General features: G+C 47.4%; 2 protein-coding genes and 1 long non-coding RNA gene across 3 annotated transcripts in view; 1 reads left to right on the top strand and 2 right to left on the bottom strand.

Moving 5' to 3' along the window:
* The window catches only part of LOC137910698 (uncharacterized), a 257,139-nt gene that overhangs the window by 110,323 nt on the left and 120,157 nt on the right, over positions 1 to 26,659 (bottom strand). The window lies entirely within an intron of this gene.
* Positions 4,826 to 23,681, bottom strand: slc38a4 (solute carrier family 38 member 4). The gene is made up of 16 exons (XM_068755095.1): positions 23,657 to 23,681; positions 15,834 to 16,053; positions 15,407 to 15,500; positions 15,090 to 15,205; positions 14,540 to 14,613; positions 14,127 to 14,219; positions 13,903 to 13,984; positions 13,742 to 13,824; positions 12,628 to 12,686; positions 12,242 to 12,493; positions 11,962 to 12,041; positions 11,681 to 11,781; positions 11,470 to 11,594; positions 8,593 to 8,737; positions 7,833 to 7,930; positions 4,826 to 7,726 (listed from the first exon to the last, which is right to left on the bottom strand). The coding sequence occupies exons 2-16, from the start codon at positions 15,956 to 15,958 to the stop codon at positions 7,622 to 7,624; spliced, it is 1,632 nt and encodes a 543-aa protein (XP_068611196.1). The 5' UTR covers positions 15,959 to 16,053; positions 23,657 to 23,681; the 3' UTR covers positions 4,826 to 7,621.
* LOC137910708 (uncharacterized) lies at positions 23,189 to 25,594 on the top strand. The gene is made up of 3 exons (XR_011106075.1): positions 23,189 to 23,479; positions 23,575 to 23,910; positions 25,456 to 25,594. It is a non-coding gene; the product is annotated as an uncharacterized lncRNA (long non-coding RNA).

The following is a 26,659-nucleotide window of genomic DNA, read 5'->3' as shown; positions in this document are numbered from 1 at the left end:
GTGTGTTTTGTGCGTTTTCCTTTTTGCTGTTGTGATTTTCACGTTGGGGCTGAAATGCTACGATTGTTGTTTGCACACATAATAAGTCATCAATAGTCTCATTGTCATCCTGCCTCCGCAGCTCAAGGCCAACGAAGACCCCGATTCACCGCTACACGTGACATTTATACATCTATTCAACAGGCAGAGTGGAACAGCTTTATATGATAATTAACACATTCTGAGTTCAGATCTATAAATATAAGAATCAAACCACTGGAGGCACAGATCTCACTGAGTTTATATAAAGTACCATTTTCAGGATAAATATTTCACTAATCTGCCATGACAGTCAATCATTTGCTCATATGAACCCAGAAGGACGGGAGGGTGGGGGGAGGGGGCAGCCTGTGCATCGTGACTTTCACATCGATGTGTTGAACAGCAGGGCTGGGGTGCAATGTTTGCAAAAAAAATATCAAATGTTCAGCGTGTTCTGGGAAAAGGCGCGAGGAGCTCAGAGGGGGGGCTGGAACAGTGAGGTGAGAGGCGACGGTCTCATTTCTATTGAAATGCCCCACGTCAGGTCAGCCCCCCCCCCTTTGCACTCAGACAGGTTTACTTCCCAACCGCAAAGGGGAAGAGCACAGAAAACAAGGGTCGTCTTTGGGTGGCTTTGATCCCCGAGCAGCTTTTCTGCAGCAGGTTTGTAATATAATCTGTAAAATAACATCTCATGCATGAGTTAGTGTCAACCTTTCGATTTTCACAGATAGATAAAGAAAAAATAACATTTTATCCCCTCCATTTTCTTCACTTTCTCCGACACCTTTCTGTCTTTTTCTCATCGGAGCCTTTCTGGGGACACGCTGCTCACAATCTGAGCCGAGGTCAGCATCGAGACCAGCCGCTTTGTGTGCTCGGCCGGCACGAGGGCCCTCTCACGCCACAACGCCGTTTCTCTCACTGTGTCGCCATCTTTGCCGGTGCGAAAGCGTGTCATGCGGCACCAGATCAAACCGCTGGTTCTGATCCCGGACTCTCGCAGAGAGCAGAGCGGCTGCCGTGCGCCTGAGAGGAGTCCAGCCAACGCTGACTAAAAAGCGTTGAAGGACACTAAAGCCCCGCCCAAGGATCTTAAACAAATCTATTTCACAAAAAAAGGAGCAAGAAAATAGTCATTCTTCTTATGTTAGTGCCAGAGGCGTCCTGCGTCATATAAAACGTCATCGGGGAGCGAAAGCACAGAAACGAGTGGAGAGTCAAACAGGATGACGCCAATGGAAAAAGTGCTGAGTCAACACGGGCAAAGCCGAAAGATCTTCGGCCTATCAGAAATGATTACTGTTGAATTTCAATTTACTGGACCAAATATTTGTCCTGCCAAACAGGAGGTTCATTCCGTGTACTGCTAATACTTTTGAATTAACATGAAGAGACCAAGACAAGCGCTAAAAGGCTAAGCTACATATCAGAGCCTAAACATGCTGGAATAACTCGTCTTGCCTGATGTTGCATTGTCGTTATTAGTGATCAATTATTCATACAGAAACATTAAAAGGCTTTAAGTATAAATAGAGGAGGCATCGCAATGTGGATCACAATACACCAAGTATTGGAATATGATAATTCCCTGTATTACATTCTGTCTCCACATGAAAAGTTAAAATACGCAGCGTATGGATCGCGCATTGTTTTCCCAGCTTTGTCCTTCAGTCACCCGATGACTTTGTGTGTGTGTGTGTGCGCGTGTTCTTTTAATAGTTGACAGTACACACGCCCCCTGTCACGCACTGACGTGCGCCCGCTATGTGCTGCTGAGGTGTGTGTGTGTTTACACATAAGCGTGATCCTGAAAGTCACACGATCAGAACGTCTCACACACACCCTGTGTTTACGTGCACATAGAAACCAATATTTAGTTTAACTGGGAATATTTGACACTTCCTGGCGTCTGATGGTGTGTGTGTGTGTGCATGTGTGTGTGTGTGTGTGTGTGTGTGTGTTTATGGCCTTCTTGGGTACAGGATGCAGTCTGAACAAACGTAATGGAAACAGATGAATCAGCCAGACGTGTCTGATGACACCATGAAAATCGATTTCTTCACTCTGCAAAGCTCCAGTTTCTTCCGTTCCTTTCTGGGACAGCTGAAGTTAACGGCTGTCATTGAGGCACGCCGCTCAGTTGTTATGGAAATAGATGCATCTGCTTATTGACAGCAATGGATGCTAACATTAGCAACGTCCTTTATCACCTCTGATGTTAACACTCAAGTCTAAAATGGTCGGTGCTATTCACAAAGAGAATTCCTCCTGGACTCTGGACCGTCATGGCATGGACTCATCATGACTCAGCGCTTTCTCTCATGCAACCCAAGAGCCACACTTGGAACGACGGGACAGAGACGGGATCAGGCAAAAACAGAGGGTTTAATCTAAAATCAGAGTTCCGTTTGTTCCCATAGAGACAGACTCCACCTTCACGCACTCCTTCACCTGGAAGAACAATCACTCCGATTGTGATTGGACGGCTGCTCTACCGGTTTAATGGGATTGTAGTTTTTGTAGTGCTGTCAAGCCATTAAAAAAATTTGAGCGATTAATTAATTATAATCTAATTAATCTATTTTTTAATCTCACCCGTTTAAATTCATTACATTATTGTGGCAGATCAAAAGTTTAATATATAACAAAAAGTATTTTTATACAGTCAATTATTGTTTGACTTTATTCAGATTTGAATCAGAAAACTTTATTAATCCCAGAGGGAAGTTCCATTCCACCAGATGCAGCTATCGTTGACATTCTGCTGTGTTTGCAGAATTGATTTGTTCTTGCTCATCACTGTATCTTATTAGGGGCGTCAAATGATCCTAATAATTACAGTCCTATTTAGCGCGTTATGTTTTTTAATCTCGTTAATCTAATTTTTAATCTCTAACTTGAACTGTTTCTGTATTTTCTTTTTATAAAATCCTTATATGCGTTGGGCTTTTTGTGCCCGAGTTGTTGGGGGTGGAAAAGTCAGTGACCCCCTGAAGTGGACACTGACTGGGTGTTTCAATAGCAGTAAAATTAGAGATTAAAAATTAGATTAACATGATTAAAAAACATAATGCGCTAAATAGGACTGTAATTAATTAATCGCAATGAACGCATAATCCTGCAAACAAACATGAGCCATGAAACGGCGTTGGAGGCTTTTAAAAGTAGCTTATCTAGGATGCTTATTGGCAGCTTCCCCTTCAGAGCTGCCCACTTGCTAATTAGTGTCTTCATCAAACCATCAACTCAGGCTAACCCAAGCGCTCTTAAAGAGTTGTTCAGTAAATACGACATAACCCGCCAGCATCATCTAGTCGCTCTGCAAATCTCCTCGGCTTGGAGCTGCCGAGGCGTTTTCCCACAAAGACAGTTATTCAAGTCGACTGTATTCCTGGAATTCAGCGGGCAGATCAACGCAGATAATCCTCATAAAAAGATAAAGGGGATAACATACCGGGGGTAAGGGGGGGGGGGGGGTGTGATAGGATAACAGAAGAGATGTTGGCAGGTGATCTGTTGGTGAAGGGGGGTACGATTTTATAAGTTCCCACTTCATCCTACTCCTTTTGAGCATCCTAAACATGAATATTTCTGAAAATGTGTTTGTTTATTTGTTTTTTTGCTTTATTTAATTTTATTTTTTGTTCATTTTGAGTTTATGCCTAATGTTTGATGCTCAAAAAAACAAAACAAAACAAAACAAAATGGTAATCATGGAAGGACATGTTCTGGAATGAATGACGTTAGCGTTGAGGCAGGCATGTTTGTGACCTCGCCACACTGGCTAAAGCCAGACGCGCTGTCCGCGGCAGGCCGGTGGACGGACGGCCTGCCGGTGGACAGACGGCAGGCCGTCAAAGTCCAAGCTCACAGGTGTTGGGAAACATTTACGCCGCAGAATTCTGATTTGTCCGTGGTGTACACACCCTCTGGCCTCCTTCACACACACACGCACACACACACACACACACGCACGCACACACACATGCACACACACACACACACACACACACACACGCACACACACACACACACACACACACACACACACACACACACACAGCATGAGGTATTGTGTAATTCTAACTACATGCTTTATGGCACCACCATCATTATTACTATTGTTATTACCTTATTATTGTAGTAGTTACTATGGTTTAAATAGACAACGACCCTGCAATCCTTCTATTGATTACTGTTGTTGCGGTTTTAAACGTGTGTCCCCGTCCTTAACTCCACCCCCCCCCCCCCCCCCCCCATCTTTCTCTCCCTTTCATCCATCTTCCCCGTTTGCTTTCTCTACCAAACTATTTCCACATCTCTCTCTGTCACGGACCAAGGCAGGAAAAAACCCAAACGCACGGCAGTAGAGTGGGAATCCAAAACCGGAGCTTTATTCTTCGTTACCGGGTCGTCAGTCCAAAGCAGCAGACAGATCCGAAGGGGCAGGCGAAGAGACGGAATCCAGGAATCAGGAGGGTCGAAACACGGGAGGTCAGTCTGAAGTGCTGGAAGGTAGGGATCATCGCTAACAACCTGGGAGGGGCGGGGTCTGAGTAGAGTATATGCAGAGTCCGGGCTGATGAGAGATGTGTTGCAGGTGATGAGGGGAGCACAGGTGAGGGGAAGTCAGTGATTTGCTGGAGGTTTCTGTCTGTTAAAGGCAGGCTTTCATCTCCATCATTGCCGGGCGCTTGCTCATGGAGGATTGTTGGGTCTTTGCAGAATGAGCGTCTCTCTGGACCTTCACTTTTGAAGGTGATGCAACTTGCTGGAGTCCAGAAACCCAAACGAGCCGGTGTCTTACACATCGTTTTATTGTTCCTCATAATGAAACAGCATCACGGATACAAAAACAACCCGTTTAATTACAAATCTGAGCGTTCAGCCCGATGCACGGGAAGCAGAGACTTCTCTATGGCTGAAGGACATACAAAAATAGAGGCGCTTTTTTTGTTTTGGCACAAATCCTATTTTAACACTGAAGATTTGCAGAGAACTTCTCTTTTTTTGTTTTTACAAATCCACACGGAAGCTAGCAGAACGCAACGGCGTTCTCCAGTTTGGCTCGGGGTCGCAAAAGTCAGCAGATCTGAAATTCTCCAAAAGTAAGATGGAAAAAAAAGTAACCGAGACCAAATACCTGAGATACTAGAGGCGTGGTTTGGAGAATTCTGTTGAAAAAGAACAAAACCCGATGAAGCAAAGAAACCGACACGTGCCAGTGAGGATTTAGAATTTAAATAAGAGCGGCGGCCAGATCTCCATACTGAAATCAGTCCAGCATTCATAATGCAGAGGCGCCGACGCAAAGCGACGTAGGAGGAGCTAGAAGAGCTCCAGAACGGACCGGCACAGCGGCATGTTAGCATTAGCAGAGAGCAGCGATCAGCCGCATCCCAAGCAGCTTTAACACGCATCCTGCTGTGTGCAGCTGAAATGCAGCAGCTGCATGCTTTAACACGCATCCTGCTGCTGCAGCTGAAATGCAGCAGATGCATGCTTTAACACGCGCCCTGCTGCGTGTAGCTGAAATGCAGCAGCTGCATGCTTTAACACGCATCCTGCTGTGTGCAGCTAAAATGCAGCAGCTGCATGCTTTAACACGCATCCTGCTGCTGCAGCTGAAATGCAGCATCTGCGTGCTTTAACACGCATCCTGCTGTTTGCAGCTGAAATGCAGCAGCTGCATGCTTTAACACGCATCCTGCTGAAATGCAGCTGATACTTTGCTCATGCTTCACTTGCAGCCCTGATTTATTGGCAACACATTCAACATCTACGCTGCTGAACCATCGAAACATGAAAATGGACTCACAGACATCAGATTTTCTACAAATATACAATCTTCAAATAAAGGAAAACAACTTCTGCCATACAAATTAAAGTCTAATACATGTTTCATATATAGTGTGTGTGACTCCCAACGACCTGCTCACAGACAAGCGTCAGTGTACCATACAATAAAGATTATTTACATAGCATATACATCATTGTCCAAAAGGACCATGTTTGTAATCTCAAAACATGCACGTAAGCCACTATTTCATTTGAAATATCCGTTGTACTACAGAGACCCACAAAGGATCTATTTATGTGTCAGCTTTGGCTGGATGCGTCGGTGGCACGCACCCGAGGAGGCGGGCGTCGTCCACCGACGGCACTGGCAGGCGAGGCCACGTTAAAAACAAATCATCCCAAATGTTGACCTTTAGTCATCTGAGCGACAACGGGATGATCTGACGGTCGGCGCATCGATTAACAATCTGAATGGTGATCTAGCCAACGGCACAGACGAGGCCTTCCGTACGTTTGAAGCAATAGGAAGAGTTTCGTGGTGAATTGGATCGTGAGGAAACGACGTTTGCAGTTTTGTTCTTTGAAACTGGGGCCTGTCTTTGCGTCGCTTGACGGTTTCAGCCTCTCCAGCACCACTGAAGTTTACTAGAAGCTCCGTGTCTCACGGGATCGAGAGGAAAACCCTGAACCTAAAGAGAGATGACGGGCGCATCATCTTCTCCTCCAACGCAAGGCAACAAAGCACATGAACCCAAATAGAAGCCTCTTCGGTGAGGCGTGTTCATCCGACTCACCGGGATCTTCAAATTAAACAGATTCAAACAATTTCACAGAAAAAGAACATCTTTTTCCTCAATCTGCACATTTCAGAGGTTTCTTAGACATGTGTTCCCAATTACATGCCTTATATAATAAAAGTACTCTTATCGAGCAGTCCAACCCTGTAGAGCCTCATCACTGATGTATAACCCTTAAGTTTACCTTACACGGCAAGGAGAGCTGTTTGAGGCGCAGTAAGACATTAAAACACGATCATTTGTATTCTAGTAGATACCATTCCTTATATTGATCAGCTGCAGGTTCGGATTCTTCTGTGATGATAATACTGCGTCGTGTACACAGCAGGATGACGGCAGCAGGTGAAAAGGATTCCTGATTTTAATGGAGGACAAACGTCCCCTTTGAGTGCAGCGGACGAAGGGATCGTCTTTCCTGCCCTGCAGGCAGCAGGTCTCGGGTCGCTCCATCTGAACAGCATGTTCTGAATCTGTTCTGCCTTTTAAGAACCGGAAAGAACCCCGAAGGCGCCGCTTTCAGGCGGCCATGGTGGAACATCTGATTAGGCCTGTTCTCTCTGAGGGTTTTGTTCTCCTCTGAGGGTTCTGTTCTCTCTGAGGGTTGTTCTGTTCTCTCTGAGGGTTCTGTTCTCTCTGAGGGTTGTTCTGTTCTCTCTGAGGGTTTTGTTCTCCTCTGAGGGTTCTGTTCTCCTCTGAGGGTTTTGTTCTCCTCTGAGGGTTCTGTTCTCTCTGAGGGTTCTGTTCTCTCTGAGGGTTCTGTTCTCCTCTGAGGGTTCTGTTCTCCTCTGAGGGTTCTGTTCTCTCTGAGGGTTCTGTTCTCTCTGAGGGTTCTGTGTTGTGTCACCCACGATGACGTCTCAATCTGAAGGGCGGCGCCGTCTGGCGGGTGAACCGGAGTCCATTGTGGTTTTAAGGCAAACTTTAAAGGATCTGCCGAACCCTGATCCAGGATGTGAAGCCAACTGAATAACGGAGCAGGGTTTGGGCCGGGGGGGGGGCGCTTAGTGAGCCCCGCTGGAACCTGCGGGGTTGTGGATCCAGTCGAGGACGATGAGAGTCAAGCTGCCAATCATGAAGACGATTCCCACGATGAGAAAAATGGCCGCCTGAAGAGAGCGATGAAGCACCGATGTTACTCACAGCGAGGAAGAGCGCGCGTGTGTGTGTGTGCGTGTCTGCAGTGTGTGTGTGTGTGTGTGTGTCCACACCCACCCCGATCTTCTGTGGGGAGCGCATTGGCAGCGATTTGACCAGACGGAGGTAGAAAGCAGCCGGGAGGACGAAGATGAGCAGCGTGGCCGCAGATGAGCCTGAAGTGAAGAGCAGGATGAAGATTAATTCTGAAGATTCATTCCTCTTCTTAGCTGCTTGTGACGCCATCATATGTTCGAAACTCATCCGTTAACGTTTGGGCGTCTTTGCTGCCGTTTTGTTAAACGATATCTGTGTTAAAGTCGTCCAACCTAACCCTGACCCTAACCCTGACCCCTGCCACTGACCCCTACCACTGACCCCTACCCCTACCCCTAACCCCTACCACTGACCCTGACCCCTATACCCTACCCCTACCCCTACCCCTAACCCAGTGGTTCTCAAATGGTGGGGGGGGGCACCTGTGACCACGGAGAAAATGTTTTGTTTGCCTTACAAGATTAACGTGTAATTGCACATCCACTCCAGGAGTTGGCAGTGGCGCCCTGATTGTCAGAGTGCGCGCAGGGAGTTTTAGCAGAAGAAGAGCGGTTGTAAACAAACAATCTACGGTGGGAGAAGAAAAAGGCCTGGCTTCCTCATTTTCTGTTGCAGACTAAAAAAAATGGTAATAAAGTTATTCTTTGTTGTAAGTTGATCTATAATTCTTTCTTTTTCATATTTCTTTGTATGTTAATAAGGATACAAGAGTATTTTTTTTTTATTGGGGGGGGGGGGGGGCAAAACCCTGACCCCTACCACTGACCCTAGCGGGACTCACCGATGAAGCCGAAGATGTCTCTTATGGTGGGGATGAAGATGACCAGCGTGTTGGTGAAGGCCAGGATGGCTGCAGCGATCAGCATGTGGCGAGCCCAGCTGAACTCCCGCCCACTGAACAGCAGCGTGGTGATGGAGGAGCGGATCTGGGGACAGACACGACGAGAGTGTCAGCAGCCCATCGGGCACGGCGTCCGTCCAGCCTGAGGCTGCAGAGCTGTAGTGTGTGTGTGTTTGTGAGGGAACGGGAAGCTTGAGGCCCTGTGGTGAAAGGCAGCAAGGAGGCGGAGCTTACGGTGGCCATTCAGAAAGGCAGGAGATTGTCTCCTGTAGCGGAGCCGCCGGATTGCGTCAGCCGGAGGAGGCGCGTGCACAAAGCTGTCTTTCACGCTTGACTTTTGTGTCCCGCCTTTGTTGTCGCCGTGGAAACATTCCAGCGGTCTGGCTTCTCATTGGTTGGAATCGATTTACGCAAGAATGTGCCGAACAACTGTCAAAATGTTTTACACATCTCAGATCAGGTGGGGGCACGGGATGTAAAACGCGGCACGATGGAACGGACAACGATCATTAACCGCTTCCTGCGCCACCGAGAGCGCCCTCATCAGGAGGGACGAGGACGACGTCTGCTCTGCCCACTGCCAGAATGATACACAACCAAAGCCAAAACCCAACAACCACCGGGGTCCACAGGGTCCATCGGAGTCCACCAGGGTCCACCAGGGTCCACCAGGGTCCACCGGGGTCCACCGGGGTCCACCAGGGTCCACCAGGGTCCACCGGGGTCCACCGGGGTCCACCAGGGTCCACCGGGGTCCACCGGGGTTCCCCGTCTGATACGAGTAATTATTTTACTCCTTGGTCTCCCCCACGCCGGCACACATAAACAGTCAGTCGCCTCTGGGCGGGGTACACCCTGGGGGGGGACGACCGCGCCGCTGAGCTCACGTCAGCAGCCGAACTTGCCTTTGGACCAACGGGACGGAACCAACAAAACCTGTAGCGTAAACCGACTGCCTGCTAACATTAGCGGCTTTACACACAATTCCTCAGGAAGTGAAGTTGCTGCTCGTCCGTCCGTCCGTCCCCCCCCTCCCCCCGCCCCCTTAACTCCGCCTCCAGCTGCCTGAGAACTGGGACACGTCTGACTGCACATAAAGCCTTTTCATTATACAGGATCCAGGCAAAGCCCTGTGTGATCCAGCGCCTCTAATATCTACCTTCATGCGACCACACACACACACACACACGCACACACACACACACACGCACGCACACGCACACGCACACACACACACACACACACTCGCTCCTCTCTCACGGGAGCCGCCGGCGGTCTCAGACAAAGCTAACGTTAATCTCTAACGTTCCTTAAGGTCAGAAGTATTCAAGGTGGGATTCTCAGATGTCAAATGGAAACTTGGCAAAGCGGCGAGTCGTCCTTTTCATCCGGGCTCATCAATCTTTCATCCGTTCAGCCAGGACAGCGCGTTGATTAAACCGTCCCCAGACTCTGCTCACATGCACAAACCGAAACGATTCTAAAAGATAATGAGAAAACCATTTTCTCTCATTTTAGATAAGTTCTAATTGAAAAGCTTTAAAAACAGAAAACCCCAGAGTCCATTATAATTCAGGTCATTTCAACATCCAAGAGCTTTAGCAGGTAGGTCTAGCTAATTGTAATAACCAAATGGGTTGACATTATACATATGTATATATATATATATATTTACAGACAGGAAATTAGCTATTAATACATTTATTTTATAATAAAATGAAAGTCGGATAAAAATGGTTTCTCCAGCTTTCCTGACTTCTTGACACAAACTTATACGACTAATAATCATAGAATAATTAATTATTCAAAGATTTGCAACCTGAAAAACCTGAAAACACAACCCTGTCGGTTTGAATTTCTTTTCATCTACAGCAGCATAAAAACGGCGATACTCAAAGGACATTCCTGAATGGGTGTGAGTTCCTCTCTCGGTATTCCCAGATGCATCCGGATGGGATTCTCTGCTGGTTACCATGAACAGGACATTAGACTATTTCTCCCCATCGCTGGGGAGATTCCTGGAGATGTAGAAGTTTCTGTCTCATTAGCGCCACCTGTCTGTGTCTGATGGTGAGGGTGGGGTTTTTTCCACTGTCCATTCAAAGGCTGTAAACTTCCACTGCGGAGAGAGGGGGGGTCCTCTCAACAGACAAAAGTGTCTCTCGTGTGTGTGTGTGTGTGTGTGTGTGTGCATAGGTGTGAAGGTCTTTACTGCATTGCCTGTCAGTGCATTCTTGTGACTATATAGCTACTTTGCTGCCCCCTAGTGGATGCCTGAAGTACTTGCAATGACACCAGACATTAAAATGAGTAACTACTGTGTGCGTGCACGTGCGAGGTGAGAAACTCCTCATGTCAGATGAGGGTCAAGCTAAAATTAGCCTGTGAACATATATGGAGTGAGAAGAGGAGGGCGGTGGGTAATGGATGAAGGAGACGCCCCACACAGGCTGACAACAAAGGGAGGCGAGTAAATATGATTTATATTCCCAAGGTAGCGACACAAAATGCTGAATATCGACAGGCGAGAATGGATCCCTCTGCCTGCGCCCTGCCCCTCTATTGCCCCACTCGGGGCAGTTGAGTGTTTTCAGATCTGTGACGATGAGGAGAGGAGCGCCAGCGGCATCGTCCAGCGAGCCCGGGCTGTTTGTGAGCGACTAAAGAACTGGTTTATTTCCTTTGGCTCCGATTGGAATCAAATTATATCTGAGCTTGAAACAAGGTCCATTTATCGAGGCTTAAAAACAAATGTCAGAGGACAGAGGCGACGGGCCTGGAACGAAGGAGAGGGAAGACGCATGCGGTTCTACTCACAGGGAACAGCACGATGGGGACGGTCAGGGTGACGGCGGTGAGAACCGCCACACGGACCAGCAGCAACATGGTGTCGAACTTATAGACTCTGGTGAAGGTGTGGAGCAACTCCGCCTCCACGTTGTCTGGGGACGGACACAGATGAGTGAATGAGGGACGCCGACCAGGCGGGGCCGGACCGCGGGACTATCCGATTATCAGCGCGTCTCACCGTAGAAGGTGAGGTAGCCAATCAGCGCGGACATCATGTACATGATGAGCATCGTGAGGATGGACAGGTTGGAGACGTTCTGCATCTTCCTGCGGCTGCGGCTGCAGAAACGGAACGGCATCACATCGTCAGGACACTCCAGAGACGTGCCGTGATTAAATCTGAATCTAGCCAGACCGGCTTTTAGGACACGCCCCTCGGTGCGTTTGGTGATGCTGATCAGGACGACGCGTGCGGCGCTGCTCGACGGGGCGGGACGGGGCGTGGCGGGGCGTGCTTACTCTTTCAGCTCGCTGTAGATGGGCAGGACCTCAGGATGGCAGACAAAGGCGAAGGCCAGGATGGGAATGGTGTACGCAGTCTGGGGGGGGGGCAAAAGCGGAAGAACATTTAAGGCCGTACTCGGGCGGGGCAGGAGGCGTCGTTCTGCAGGACCTTAGCCCAGCCCCGCCCACATCAAACGACCCGGGTGCGTGCTGGCCGCGCTGCAAGACCCGCCTTATTAAAACGCAGTCTGTCGACGCCTGAGTTTCAATTCATGCATTCATCGCAAAGTCTTACCTGCGAGTTGAAGACAAAGTACTTGGGCTTGCACATCGCCTCGTCGTCAGGGTGAGGCCCGACATGGACGGCGGCGGGGTGACGGGCGTCACGGGTCACCGGGGAAACGTCGGCTCGGGAGAAGTCCATCAGAGCCGAGCTGTTGAGCTGCGAGTGCGGCCCGAGAGCGTCGGAGGCGTTCGTGCTGAGGTTGGATGAGTGTTGGTAGAAGAAAGGGAGAGGACAGGGCAGCTGCGTCTTCTTGTAGATCATCTGATTGGGAATAGGAAGCCGCGTTAGCGTTGCCTGAAGTCGTCCGGACATTTTAACACCGTTTACCCAAAGCGCAGGCTACCGATTCTTCTTGAAACACTTGATTTGATTGGTTGTAATGTTTCTGCACTTACCACGCCCAGGAAGAAGACCATGCAGGAAAGGGAAAACCCGCTGGTGTAGCCCAGGTAGCCTAAAGAGGAGGAGTCAGGGGTTCAATGATGCAACGCTCGCCTCTGTGCTTTTCCACTCCATTTCTCATCAACTTATTCGGTAGGGTGTGTATTTCCAGAAGTGGGTCACATCCTGCTCAAAGCAGTGACCCCTCTTCAGAAATAGAACACAAGTGTGATCAGATCTGAACTCCAGCTGGAATGACAGCCCTGGATGGAACGGTTACATTCAGCCCGCCGTACCTGCGATTGTCACGTTACAACTTTCAGCTTCTATCTGGTTCTTTACGTCCAACTGTCTTGATTCCATAATCTGGTTCGCTGCAGCTGACTTTAGGCCGCTAACTGCCATCGCTGGCTGTGCCCCCCCCCCCCCTCCCCCCACCGGTGTTCCGTTACTCCTGGTTTGGTGGATTACAGACAGCTGCAGTATGGAAGTGCAACACCGAAATAAAACTGGCGTCCGCCTGCAGGAAGTCAGACACTTCAACCTCCGCCAAGGTTTGTCTGTCTGTCTGTCTGTTAGCAACATAACCCAAAAAGGTTACAGACAGATCTTCATGACATTTTCAGGTAATGTTGGGAATGTTTCCAGGAACAGACGATTAAATGTTGGTGTTGATCCAGAAGAGATCCTGGATTCTGGATCACTTTGAAACTTCTGTTAACATTGCAGTCAATGGAGCTTCAAAATTTGTCCCTCAATATCCCGGTTGATTATTGACCGATGTTTATGGAAATTGTCACAGTCGTGTAGGGCGGGGGCCTCTATCTTACCGCCAAATTTCATCCGGATCGGATCCGGATTGTGGATATTATCAAGATCTTTCGCTTCGCATTTTGGCCTACTGTGCATTGAATTTTAGAGATAGAGATTTAAAGTTATTTTGGCTTTCTAGTTATTTGCATGCTTTCAGCTTATACACTTCTCATCTCACGACTCTTCACAATCATCTAAAATGGCGTCTCATGACCCCCTGGAGGGGTCCCGACACCCACTTTGTGAGCTCCCGTCACAGACTGGAGGCATCAGACGCGTGGACGTCGCTGTCGCCGGAGTAAAACCAGTCCTTACCGAGATTTTTAAGGAGCGACAACGGCAGAATGACGCCGATGGACACAAACACCACCAGGTAGTTCCCGTTCAGGTACCATTCCCTGCGGAGAGGTTAAAACAAGGTCAGAGACAGACACTGTGAAAGCCGCACACACCCAAACACATCAACACACACTCACCCAGAGTTTTCCTCTAAAGCCAAGAAAGCTCGGATCACTTCCGGCAGCTCATACTTCACAATAAAGAGGTAGCTGGACATGGCTGGGGGGACAGAGGGGGGGACAGAGGGGGGCTAGACGTCTCACTTATAGATGGAATACGTGTCCGGAGAGGTCCAGCAAATATAAATACTATATTAAAGTATGTTTTTGTTGTTGTATTTGTTTCAAATAAAGCTGCCTACCTCCGACGTTCTGCAGAATGATGGATCCGAATGCGGCCATCTTTCCTGGCCAGCCAAACGCCCTCTCGCCCAGCTTTTCATAGATGAGGGATCCTGACCAGACAAAAAAGAAAGTTCATTCTGTATTTTAAATTACTTTCCGTAGTGTTTTTACGAAACACGTATTTTAGCTACTTGTTGTTTTTTTGATCGTCCTTTGACATAGTCGGAGTCGGCTCCGGATATGTTGTTAAATTGGGGCGACCTTTCCTCACGATTCCCTAAATCAAGTGCATTTCCTCATTTTAGAAAGATGGAAATGAGTCACTAAATTTGTAAAAAGTTACACTTCCGAAATAAAACAAATCAATAACAACTTTAAATTCCCAAATTATTAAAAAGGCACCATCTACTAGCTCAAGTTCAACACCAACCTCCTTCTTTTGCCGTCACGAGGAGCAGATGCACCGAATATAGGGAGAGGATCGCCACAGCAGCCAGCAGGAGCCTGCACAGAAAGCGCAGACATGCCGAAGGTCGGTGAGGAGAGCGATAACAAGACACCCGGGAGACGTGAGACGGAACGTCTGGACAGAGCGGCACGGAGAAAGAGGCAGCAGCGCCGCCTGGTGCACGTTTTTATTTCTATTCTCCTAGAAATAAGAAATGAAAGTAGTTGCGGAACACTGCAGCTACGTCTCTTGAGATGGGGGGGTCAGGGTTAGGGCCCAGCCCCCGTATTTAGACGCCATAATATGAGGTTAACTCACATTATCTGTCGGCAGATGGCATTTCTAAAACCTTGAAGCCCCTCGTTGTTCTGTAACTCTACTTATTGGATGACGAGACGAGGCCGACAGATGAGGAGAAATGTCGACGTAGCGTAATTTAAAACGAAGGAATGCAGAATGTAGAAAGTTTTTTTTTGTGGCCTCCGTGCTCGATTGTCCGTCAGGTTCCTCGATCTGCCGCAGCGGAACTTACGTAAAGAGAACGATGCCGGTGTTCGCCATAGCGAAGGACAGGCCCAGGATGCCGCTGCCCATGATGGCGTTGCTCAAGTTGAAGACAGACATCCCGAAGGAAGTGTGTCCGGGATGCTGCTCAGAGACGACATGGGAAAACGGTCAGTCGGAACTGATGCCAAACAGATTTGAAGTATTTTGATGGGCATCGTCTGCACCTCTGAATACATTAGAGGGATTCTGTACTGCAATGCAGTACAAAAAAAAACTACGATAAGACTTCATGAGGGAATATTGTATGCTTTTCAAATCTGCAGAACAGATAAATAAACGTACATATTCCTCGTGGTATTCCTCATATTTCTTCTTCTTCATCAGTCCATTGATCAGAAACTTTTGACTTTCTCCGTCATTATCATCAATAAATTGACTGTAGGACAATAAAAAAGAGAAAACGATTACCAAAGTCCAGTTTATGGTTAAACCACAGTTCACGAACGCAACAGAAGACGCCTGACAGCCAATAGCGGCAGCCGTTAATGCCGGTCTGGATTACACAAATTAAAGATGCAGACAGATTCATCCAGGTCAATGGGAATGTCTATCCTCGCGCCAACTCACCGGCCACACCCTAAAAAAAGACTTCACATACTTTAGTGGGTTCCAGAAACGGCGAGGTGTCCGTAACAAAGCTGCGGTTTCACAGGACTGCGGCCGTCTGCTCATTCTTGGCAGGGATATAAAAACCCACAGGGCTGCTAACCTGTTGATGGTGGCCTTCTCAGAGTCCATGGACTCGTTGAAGCGGCCGTTCAGGCTGTCCGTGCTGTCGTCTTCCGCCTCCGTGCAGACTCGGCTCAGCTCCATGCGATCTACGGCCCCCGGCATAGTAGGACGACGGGCGACGCTCGGCTTTCAGGACTGCAGGGATTACAGCGTTCACGAGGCGGAGGTCGGGAGGTGCGAGTCTTCCTCAACCTTGGCTAGAAGAAAAGGAGGCGACACTGGATGAAGTAGCGACGAGGAAGGCTTTCAACTCGCCGAGGACGGCCCGTCTCCGGGCCGCAGACCTGGGGACGCATGGTCCAGCTTTAACCGCCTCGCTGACGGACGTCTCAGAGTGAAATGGGCTCTCTGCCCTCAGAACCGGTCCAACCCAACAGGCGCTGGGCTATATCTTCATTACTAGGTAAAATAGATCTATAATGTCTGACTCGGGTGCCTTTGATCTCTCTGTATCGATAAAATGCAGCGAGTCCAGGCCTCTGCTGCCATCAGGCCGAGGCGGCGGCCATGATATCGGACGGATCTTGATGAAATGTTGGGAATGTTATCAGGAACCAATGATTACATTTTGGTGACGATCCAGAAAAGATCCTGGACTCTGGATCACTTTGACATTTTTTGGTAACATTGCAGCCTTTTAAAGCACTTCCAAGATGAAAGCTGGAACGGAGATCATCTGATTTACCCCCCCCCCCCCTCCATGGTTGCTGCTTAAGCAAAAGTTTCTACAAGTGGAAGTGATTCAGCAACAAGGTTTTTGCGTCACACAGTTTTTACAGTAAATACGGCCACGGAAGGTTTTCCATTCGGCAACAAGAGCAAAGGTCAGAGGTGCTTTTAACGCTCCACTTGACCCTAAATGACGGCCAAACATTAATTTAAACGCTTTCATTATTGACACATCTTGTAATAACAACGGTGCTGATAATGTGGTAATAACCATAATCAGCCTAAAAAATCTCAAAGATATTTTAGCGTGTCGGTTTCCTTGTCACGCCTCTGGAAAGCGAGTCCTAGTGTGTCTCGGTGAGCTGGTTTCCCTCACGGCTGTGTTTAAACAGTGTGCTCCACACCTACAATAAACATAACGCAGGAAAATTCATGTGATTGTTAAGACTGAATCTGAGAAACCTCATTTCCACACGGCGGGAGTAGAAAAACGGCCTGCAGCGCGGTGACTGGATAAAACGGAAACCCACACAGAGTGCTCACTAAAGAGCTCCTGGCGTGGACTGCCTGAGACACAACCAGGGTTCTGCAACTTTGCTGTGGTTGCACAAATCAACTAAACTCTTTCTCCATTATCGCACAATAAGACTGTCTAAAGTGTGGACGGGCTTCAGTGGTGCAAAATCCTTTCATAGCTTATCGGTTTTTCGAATGCTCTGTTGGAACGATCCTTTGTTGTGACCTGCATGGCGAGTTGTGCAAACAAGTCAAAGGCATCTGCCCCGACTCTTCCTGCCGTTCGCAGTTTCACTGAAGAATATAAAATATGAGATTCATCGAATAAATGCCAAAAAAAAGGACACGAGAAATACAAATCTGGATCTAAGATAATGTGTCAAAAACTAGGATGTAAATATCGATACGCTTCTATAGAGGCTGAATTAGTACAAGACAATTAATAGAAGGCTGAAATGTCAACATGTTTGCTTCACCTGACCTCTGAGGTGATGAGAAGGACACACGGAAAACAACAGGAGCGAGAACAACAAATAAACATTGAGGGCCACGCCTCTGCTTCTTGCTTGGAGCGCCGATGAAGACCGTTTGAACGCCTCATGATGAAGAACAAACAAACCACTAGATTTTATGGAGACTATTCCATCCATCTTTTTTAGCTTCGTATAATTGTGGTCAGTTTGAAAGTAACAACCGGATTGTCGGGAGGGAGGCGTAGACCCTTCCCTGAAGCGGCGTGCGTCCTGAGCCCACTCAAACTCTTGCATCAGCCACCAGTTGAGCTTCCCCTCCACTGAAACACCGCTGCAGGTTTTGCTCGTGCTTCAGAAATCAAACGGCAAAGGCAGGCAGTCATACTTACTTAATCACAGCGCCGTTTACCAAACGTTCCTTTATTCTCTTTTTGGGCAAACGTGTTGCCGGAGCTGGAAGACAAGCTGATGTGCGAGGCGCTGCAGCGCTTTCCCCACTCAGGTGAGAAAATATGCTATTAGAAAGGAGGGGGCGGGCCTCTGATGACCAATGAGGAAAGAGCGGCTTCAGTCAGGCCCTTCCTCCTTTGAGCACTCTTCCGAGACATACACGCTCACTCTCTCTCTCTCTCTCTCTCTCTCAGAAACACACACACAATGACACAAAACCCTTTCATTTGAAAATGTTAAATCTGAGTGAGAGGAAAATGAACAGGAGCGTTAAAGTGCCACGGGCACACTAAGGACCAAACACCCTAACCCTATCCCAGGAACCCTTCAACATGCGTTCACGTGCTCACACACACATGATCACGGCCCTCGTTCACACTACGGAGAGCAGACAACTCGATCTCACACTGGGTGTATTATAAACCTAAATATTAGCACGAGCTACGTAGCCGCAGCCTTCATCTAAACTGAGCATTTACACTAAATTGAATGAGCGAATGATCTACGCTACCGATGACACGTACAGCATGTCCCCACGTGGGTCATGTGCACGCAAGGAAAAACAGAAACGTCCCATGCTAGTTTAAACGACTGACTCTTCTCGGTACTGCCTCATTTGTACATTGAAAAATTGTTTGCACAAGCACACCAACTCCTCTCACCCGAAATACACACACACACGCACAAACACACACGCAGATGCCCGAAAGCATCGCAGGCAACTATTAGCGGTTTCTGAGTAGGCTGTGTCATTGGAGACCAATCAGAGGACAGTTCAGGTGATGTCGTTGCACCCAAGGTCATGATCAAGTCAAAGATGACATCGTATCTCTGCTGGCGGGGTGGCGGGGTGGCGGGGGGGGGGGGCAAACAGCTCAGCTTCAGTTCTGTACAGGGTGCAGTCTAGAATCTGTAGCGTATGTCGAGTAAAAATGTTCCCCAATTTGCAACCAAAAGGTAAAACGGCTTGATTTTTTTTGGCAGAATAATTTGATCTAATCGACTCCAAGTGGCTCCAGGCAGCCGGACCCATGTAAATATCCAAACGACAGCGTGAAGGTGCCCATAGTTTCAGAGTAAAATTGTGATCGGATGCACTGTGTTCACGGACCCTCATAATATTGATCCGATTAGGATTTGCGTGTTCCTGCATCACACTTTCGATCAGAGTACATTATTTTGACATGCGCAATTTTACCAAATACACCGGAAATAGTAGAAGAAGAAGCCGTAGCGAGTTCCGTTGTAAACAAATGATCGCTCTTCCAAATGGAGCTTCGCTGTCTCCTCCAGACCGCACTTTTATTTTTGATAGTGTCGATGTTAAAGCATCGTAGGACACCCAGCAACGTGTTTGTCGCAGACACCGATCAATTATACCTCCCGTTCGCCGTGTCTTTCGCTCGCTTTGCTTCAGCTAGCTTCAGCAGCGCGTGTCGCTGACGTCACAGACATGCGCAGTAAGGACGGCTTGTACCGATACTTCGGAATAAGTGTTTTCATGCGCCCTGATCGGATCACAAATCGGTGTAAACCACCCCTCTCGATCGGGATAGAATTGTGATCGGATCGAGCTTGATTGGGTCAGACTATTCCGATTTGGGTGTGTACATGAAGCATTTTTATTCCGATCGGGATTTTAATCTGATTACATGTGTCCATGGAAACGCACCTAGTGTTCTGCCGCTTGTTTGCCATGAGTTCCACAGTCACGCGCTTTAACTGCAGACAATCATGAACACGCTGTACCTGAAAACGTTCTCAACGACAACAGACGCTGACGTGCATGCATGACGTCAGGCAGCAACGCCACGGGGACGGGTTCTTTCATGTTCAAGGGGTTAATAACCTCCAATCTTCAGACCAAAACATCTGTCATGTGACACCACGGACTATACCCTACAGCACCCCACAGACACACTCCACCCGCCTGGTTTCACTGCTGTGCAGCATCGCTGTCAGGGATCATTTTGAGCTGGAATCTGAAGGGTGCTAAATTAAGCCAGCGCCTCTCAGCCTCGCGTGATTGGCTGAAAATGCCACACGCAGTCTGCAAGAAGGGCAAATGACAAGTCAGATCCGACGGCGTACATCAGACAGAAAAGGCAGCTTGTTCTTGTGTGATGCAACAAAGGTGAGACATAATGAAAGGTTAAAAAAAGCACGTATTTATAACACTATATTATGAATCTTAAGAACTCTTTGGAAGTAAGGTGGCCTCCTCAGGAATTTCACAAGCCCCCGCTGGGGGGGGGGGGGGGGGGGGGTGCACTTCTATTACAAGTTCACTGCATTTAATGCAACTGAGTCAGTGTCCGGGTGTAAACCTACGATGGTTTACTTGGTTCACACGGCAAATCATGAGGAGCAAAAAAGAAGGATCAATTGGACCTGTTCCAGTTTGATTGAAGACGTTCCACCTCTCGTCCAAGAGGCTTCTTCACTTCTGAAAGACTGGTCGAGAGTTTAGATACTCTTGTTGGAGCAGAAAACAAAGAAGGGACTGAAACCACCAAGGCAATCAGGCTCCCTCGGAGCTTTAGCATTTCCGTAATGAATGCTAAAGCTCCCGGCAGTCGTGAAACCTGACTAACAAATCAGGTTTCAGTCCTGATTTGTTAGTCAGGTTTCACGACGGAGTCATTAGCATCCATAAGGTGAAGGGTTGTTGCCCCCCTCCCCCCACCCTCACGTGACGGGAGTGGGGGAGATGCATCCAGGTGTGGCTGGGGGTTGTGGCTTTTGGAGACAGAGGTCAATACTGCATTGTATGTTGTTGATAAGAATGTTTCTTCACCTTTAATCAAAGCAAGGCTAGCTAAGTCTTATTGCTAAGCTAAATGTAGATGCAGAAATGTAACCCCGAAAAATAGCATATGGGTTTCCTAACATTCCATCTTCTACATTTCTGAGTAATAATGCCAACTAAACTAAATCTCTCCAACGGGAGGAGTGGTCGAAATTAAGTCGCCATTCACGTGATAGTCTTTGCAGAGTTTGCTGCGTGAGCCTGTTGTCGTGCGATTGGTTTGTGGCCTGGCAATCCTAGCGACGCCACACAGGAACAGGTCTGCAAACGGTTTCTGCATTTTGTGTACTGGATTTGCAAACTACTACTTATGGTCATAAAAGACAGTCACGCTGAATCGAGAGCGATGATCCGGGTTCCTTGCTTCCAGTTTATTGCCCCTGGCATGTTGAGGCCAAGCTCTGCTGGCTTTCCTTTACTCTATGTGGGCTACAAGCCAACAACGTGGCCCACTATCATCAACTGATTCCTGCAAATCAAGAAGCAATTTTCACAACAAAATGTGATGAATTTCTAGAAATATAAATCCAGTGTAACTATTAGCTAATAGTTACTTTTTTAAATCAAGTCAGAGCATGTAAAACGTTGACCTGCCACTCAATCATCTAGAAATATATTTGAGCTGCGCATGGAGAGCTTCAATTCATCCCAAAAACACGCACAAACATGCTGCTAACGTCGTCTCACACACGCAATACTTGTCCAAAGTCAACGCCCTATTTGCGTTAACTAGGAGTGCCCTTGTTGGTGGATCAGCTCCTGCGGGCCCCTCGCCCAGCGCATCTTATCAGTGAGTATTGATCTGCATGCATGTGTTGTAATAATGATGATGCTGGTGACTTGCTTTCTACAAAAAAAAAAAATGTTCACGCTGAGGTTTTTGACCTCGCTCTTTGAAGGTCTTTGTTAAGTCATTGGTACGGAGATTTCCTCGACCATCACGGTGAGGGATTACCCGTTCAGCAGGACACAACGTCTTGAGAATAGTCTTCCTATTTTCCAGTTTCCTGGATTTTTCCATGCTGAAAGCTGAAAACTTTTCCATGTTGAAAACGGGCCAACGTAAACAGACTCTGAACGGAACATTGCATCAAGGCTGTTCCAGCACTCCAAACAGAAAGGTCAGAAGTTGTGAGGCTTCTTATTTAACACCTGATTTCTGACTTGTCCTAACAAAGCGCCACTCGTATGAGATCATGTGGGTCAAGAACTCGTTTTCAGTTGTGGTGAAACGGTGTTCATTTGAAGAAGAGTGACAAAGACCCCAACCGAACGGTCCTTATAAAATCCATTGGCGTCTTTAGATGGCAATTTAAATCTGAACGCTTGCTCACATCATTGTTTTAACATTTGAACAGTGCATTCAGAGCTGTAGAAACGGTCGTCTAAATATACCAGCCAGTAATTGTTCACTTTCTTGTCAGCAGGAATCATGGGATTAAAACAAGTTTTGTGTCGGCAAACATCCCTTCACCACGTGGAGCGCCAGGAAAAGAAAAGGGAATCTCTCTGAGGATCAATGACTCCTCTCAAACAAAGCGCCGACGCACAGGAACGACTGCTCACGCATCTTTCAGATTTCAAATTCAAGTTACCACTTGGTTATCATTATTTTTTATCATTGTAATTATTCATTTTACAATTATGATTAATTATTATTAAGCAGGTTATACATTCTCAATGACATCCTTCTCTTATTACGAGAAGGGGGGGGGGGGGGGGGGGTACACTGTTACTTTTTGGCAGCTGGGTATTTTTAGCGGTCGAGAGAGGAATGAAAGACGCTGAAGTCACCGCCTGAATATGTCCAGAATCGTGGCTGAATCTGCTGTTTGTGTTCTGCTATTTAAACGCTTCACTCAGCAGCAAACAGCTGTTAAACGTAGAGTCATGGCACCAAGTTATTATGGTGTGACACCTGATAATGTGCAGGTATCGTCTCCGTGTTCAGTGTGGCTTCACCCGGATGTTCAGGTTCAAATGAACAAACCAATCGGGGTTGAGCTGCTTTAAACCAACGCTATTTAAAAACACCTCATTTGCGTTGAGAAGAAACGGGAAGCGCTTGTGAGGCCTCCTCTCAGACCAGACTCAGAGGTTGTTATTCACGCATTCACACATTCAGCATTCACCCTAATCCGTGCGTATCTCTGAGTAGACCAAGCAGCAGCCGCGATGACCTGAGGAGTTCATTTGTGTTAAATTAACTCACGTTAAACTTATTTGAGTAAACTTGTACATCATTAAAGCCGAGCCGGCTCAGCCTCCGGTCTGGGCAGATAAAGCCAGGAAACCCCTTGAGACGCATTTCTCCTCTCCGGAATCAAAATAGCGCAGCAGAACTTTGTGGGTTCGTTTACTTCTGTGCTTTGTGAGATGGGAGGAGGCAGAATGATGCAATCTGGAAGAGAAGTTAGAGTCGCCTTTGTGTTCGCTCCGAGTCAACGCGGAGAGACGGCACGGCGGACGCGCAACGCGCAAAACACACAGCCACGATGAAACACGGGGTTGGGAGGTGAAGTCCGCGTTGAGCCTCAAACTAAAGCCTGGCAGTCTCGTATGAATAAAGACGCGTGTTCGGCAACTCCCCGCAGGAAGCGCTCCACGTCCGCGCCGCGCCGCGCCGCAACAAACACGCAAAGTTCAAGAGTGCATCTAAAAACAATCAATGGAAACCGCGTTTAAGGAGCAGCAACGCGCGCACAGGTGAGCGCAGTAGTTTATAATAACGCTGGAACAAATGGAATATTCACATCGTTATTAAAGTACATGATAGTTAAACCGGCTTAAATCACATACAGGATGGATTAAACAACAACGACAACAACAACAACAACAACAACAACAACAACAGCAACAGATGGATACGCGCTGGACTCTTACCGGCAACGTTTCGGCTGCTTCAGACGCACGACTGAGGACAGGCTTCGGAGACCCTCCCCATTTAACGAGCGACGAGTCCGAGTGGAAATTTCCATCTGCCATGTGATGATGGCAACTCCTGAGGCGTTCCGCCGGGGGGGGGGGGGGGGGGGTCCGCATTCTTCATCAGCCGCCCCCCTACTGGCGATGCTCGACGCGTTGGGTGGGTTAAATCAAAAGGGTTTCCCTTTGGTGCAGGCCGGTTGGATAAAAAGGTGTTTGATGGTGATCGTGTCCGTTTACTGGGGGGGGGGGGGGGGGGCGCGGGGGGGGCGCTGTGTTTACATCCAGCACGGCCACGTTGTCGGAGGGAAAAGGGACGCGCTGCAGGTCAGCCTTAAAGGGGAGGTCGGGTGAACATTTTGACCTTAACCCTAACCCACTGAGTAAATAAAAGTCTGTCTTTTCTTAGTCATCCTGAATAACGAACCAACAGACGCAGAGGAAGACAAAGGCTGCAGCAAAAAGGATCAACGTTGAATTCTGATCCATTCTCTGGGACATGTATGTTTGTGCAAAAATGTAACTGAAATCTGAATCCTGCCGAGTCGGTGCAGAATAAACAGGCAGCAAAGAGACTTCCTGCTAGTCCCAACAGGCAGCCAACAGTTCACCATGCGCCATAATCTCATTTTAATGTAAAACTAAAAATAAAGTATGATAAATGAATTCATAAAATAGGAACGGACAGGAATAAAGGATAATTACATAAAGGTGTGTTATAATAATAAGCAGACGGCCAATCCCCGACAAAAGAAGTACCGGTAATACACAAATATAAATGTATGTAGGAAGATAAAAGCTGCTCCCATGGACTGGCTACCCATCTCCGACTATAGAAACGTGCCCCCCACCATTAATAGGAATTGCACAGTCTCTGATTATCCTCACGGGATGAATCACAAGAGTCTAACGATCATCTGAAATGTTTCGGTCCTTCTTCCTGTCTGGCACAAACGCAGGACGTAAAAAGACGTAAATAGTCGGATTGTTTCTAGTGCAGGATGTTCATGCAAAGGTTAAAGTATAGTATAGTACTATATTATATAGTTATAGTATATAATATAGTACTATACTATAACTATATAATATAGTTTTAACTTAAAGCAATCGATTGGAAGTGCTCAATCAAAGCTGGCCTTTGCGCAGAAATCTGGAAGTTGACTTTGCGAGGTCAGACGTGCTTGAACAGGCCTGGGCCGGGGCCGTCCTGCCATCCTGGTCACAGTGTGGAACCGGATACTACGGATCTGTACGTTCTGCTGACGAACAGGGGCGGCATCAACTTCTAGTTCATTGAACTAGTCAAACATTAGAACGTTATGCAACGATAATGACACATTTCTTGTGCGTGGGATTATTGGGAGGACTGGCTGATGCTTCGGCTTGAACTCTTGACTAGGAGGGCAAGTGCAATCTGTCGGTAGCCTCTACCATCAACTATTTAAATGTGGGGAAAAAAACGACTTGTCCTCACCATTGAATAGAGCATTAAGAAGCTGAGGTAAAATGGCGCGTTACCAACGGCATCAACGCCACATCTCACATCATCGACGATCGATGAAACGTTTTCTGATCTGTCCTGTCTCCAGATCTGCATCAAAATGTAACTGCTTTTTTGTTTCTTTTGCTTTTTCGACGCCACCTGGACACAAAGTCCTGAGTTTAGGTGACTGAAGAAGATCTCTGATCTCTGAGTCAGTGGAGGTTGCTGGGTCAGTGTTTGTGGCTCTCACTATGCGCTCTCTCTTTTTACTCAGATCTCCTGAGAACTTGGTGATCCAGACTTTTCTCTAGAGGCTGATGTGAACCTGGTGTTCTGGGACAACTCTTGGTGACGGTTGGATGAAAGGGATAGAATCAAGGAGCACAAATAAATCCATTGCACTTTCTCCTCAGAACACTGTGTATTTGTCACTTTTTGTTTGTCCATGTTGTATGTTCACTGCAGTGTGCACAGCCCTCTACGGCGGTAAGCAGGTAATAAAACTAATAAAATATGAATAGGCTAGTCTGCCAAGAGGGCAGGTGACGGTCACAATCACTATAAGAATAAAAAAGCATAGAACTGTAACAGTGACTGACGTTATGTACGTTGTCACTGTGGAGCACGAATGCAGACAAGTTATAGGAAAAAAAAAAAAGAAAAGAAGAAGAAATATTGAAAAATCTTTTTTGCAATGATATCGAAAGCTTTTAGAAAAAGATCTGGGAGAGCTCTTGTTCAATTCTGCCACCAAATGTACCGGAAACCTGCTGACTTGTTTTTGGTGCCATCCAGAAAACAACGAGAAAAACATTGGTGAAAACTGATCGATCGGACTTCCTGGAGAGCAATCAGCGAAAAATCCGCAGCGCACAAAAACAAAATCCAACCTGAATTGAAAATAAAAACGGAACACGTAAAAATTCATCCTGTGCTACTTTTCAATGTGAGCCAGTGAGTGACCGGTTGCTGCAGCCAACGATGAGAGTCGAGTGCATTTTAACGCAGCTAATCAACGTCATGGACGGGCGTCCTCATGCGCGGCCGCCACAGGTGTTTGAGCGAACAAAGCGGCGTGGCCGATGTGGAGGGAAGACGCGCTTATGATGCGACGTGCTGCTGATGCCGACCCTTTAATAATGACAAGGCGAACGGGCGGTGACGTCATCTCAGCACGCCGGAGTGAAAAGGAGATGCGACTCTTTAACACTAGAACTACCAAGGCAGCCATTTTGACTGCTTTCAAAATTTGTTTTTTTTAACTTTGTTTAAAAAAAAAAACTATGTACCAATGGGAACCTGACTTTTCCTAAATGTGTGTATATATTATTATAACATTGTTTTAGTACTACCTGAATGACCATACACACCGTTTTTCAGGGCCTCATGTGTCACTCTATCGCTACATTGTCCTGCTCTTTCTCCTGCTCTATTGTCTCTTTGTTTTTTAGGCTCTGTGAAGCTAAAACCGAGTTATA

The sequence above is a fragment of the Brachionichthys hirsutus genome, chromosome 22 (genome assembly GCF_040956055.1).
Source record: "Brachionichthys hirsutus isolate HB-005 chromosome 22, CSIRO-AGI_Bhir_v1, whole genome shotgun sequence".
In the NCBI taxonomy this organism is placed as follows: domain Eukaryota; kingdom Metazoa; phylum Chordata; class Actinopteri; order Lophiiformes; family Brachionichthyidae; genus Brachionichthys; species Brachionichthys hirsutus.
This window is presented reverse-complemented; position numbering and strand designations above follow the sequence as displayed.

Bases quoted from the DNA above. Each gene is read 5' to 3' on its own strand.
- slc38a4 (XM_068755095.1), bottom strand. From the start codon at position 15,958: ATGCCGGGGGCCGTAGATCGCATGGAGCTGAGCCGAGTCTGCACGGAG. The intron at 13,985-14,126 runs GTAGGCAGCTTT...CTGTCCCCCCAG, and splicing joins CATTCTGCAGAACGTCGGAG to CCATGTCCAGCTACCTCTTT. The intron at 12,042-12,241 runs GTAAGACTTTGC...CCCCCCCCCCAG, and splicing joins ACTTTGTCTTCAACTCGCAG to ACTGCGTACACCATTCCCAT.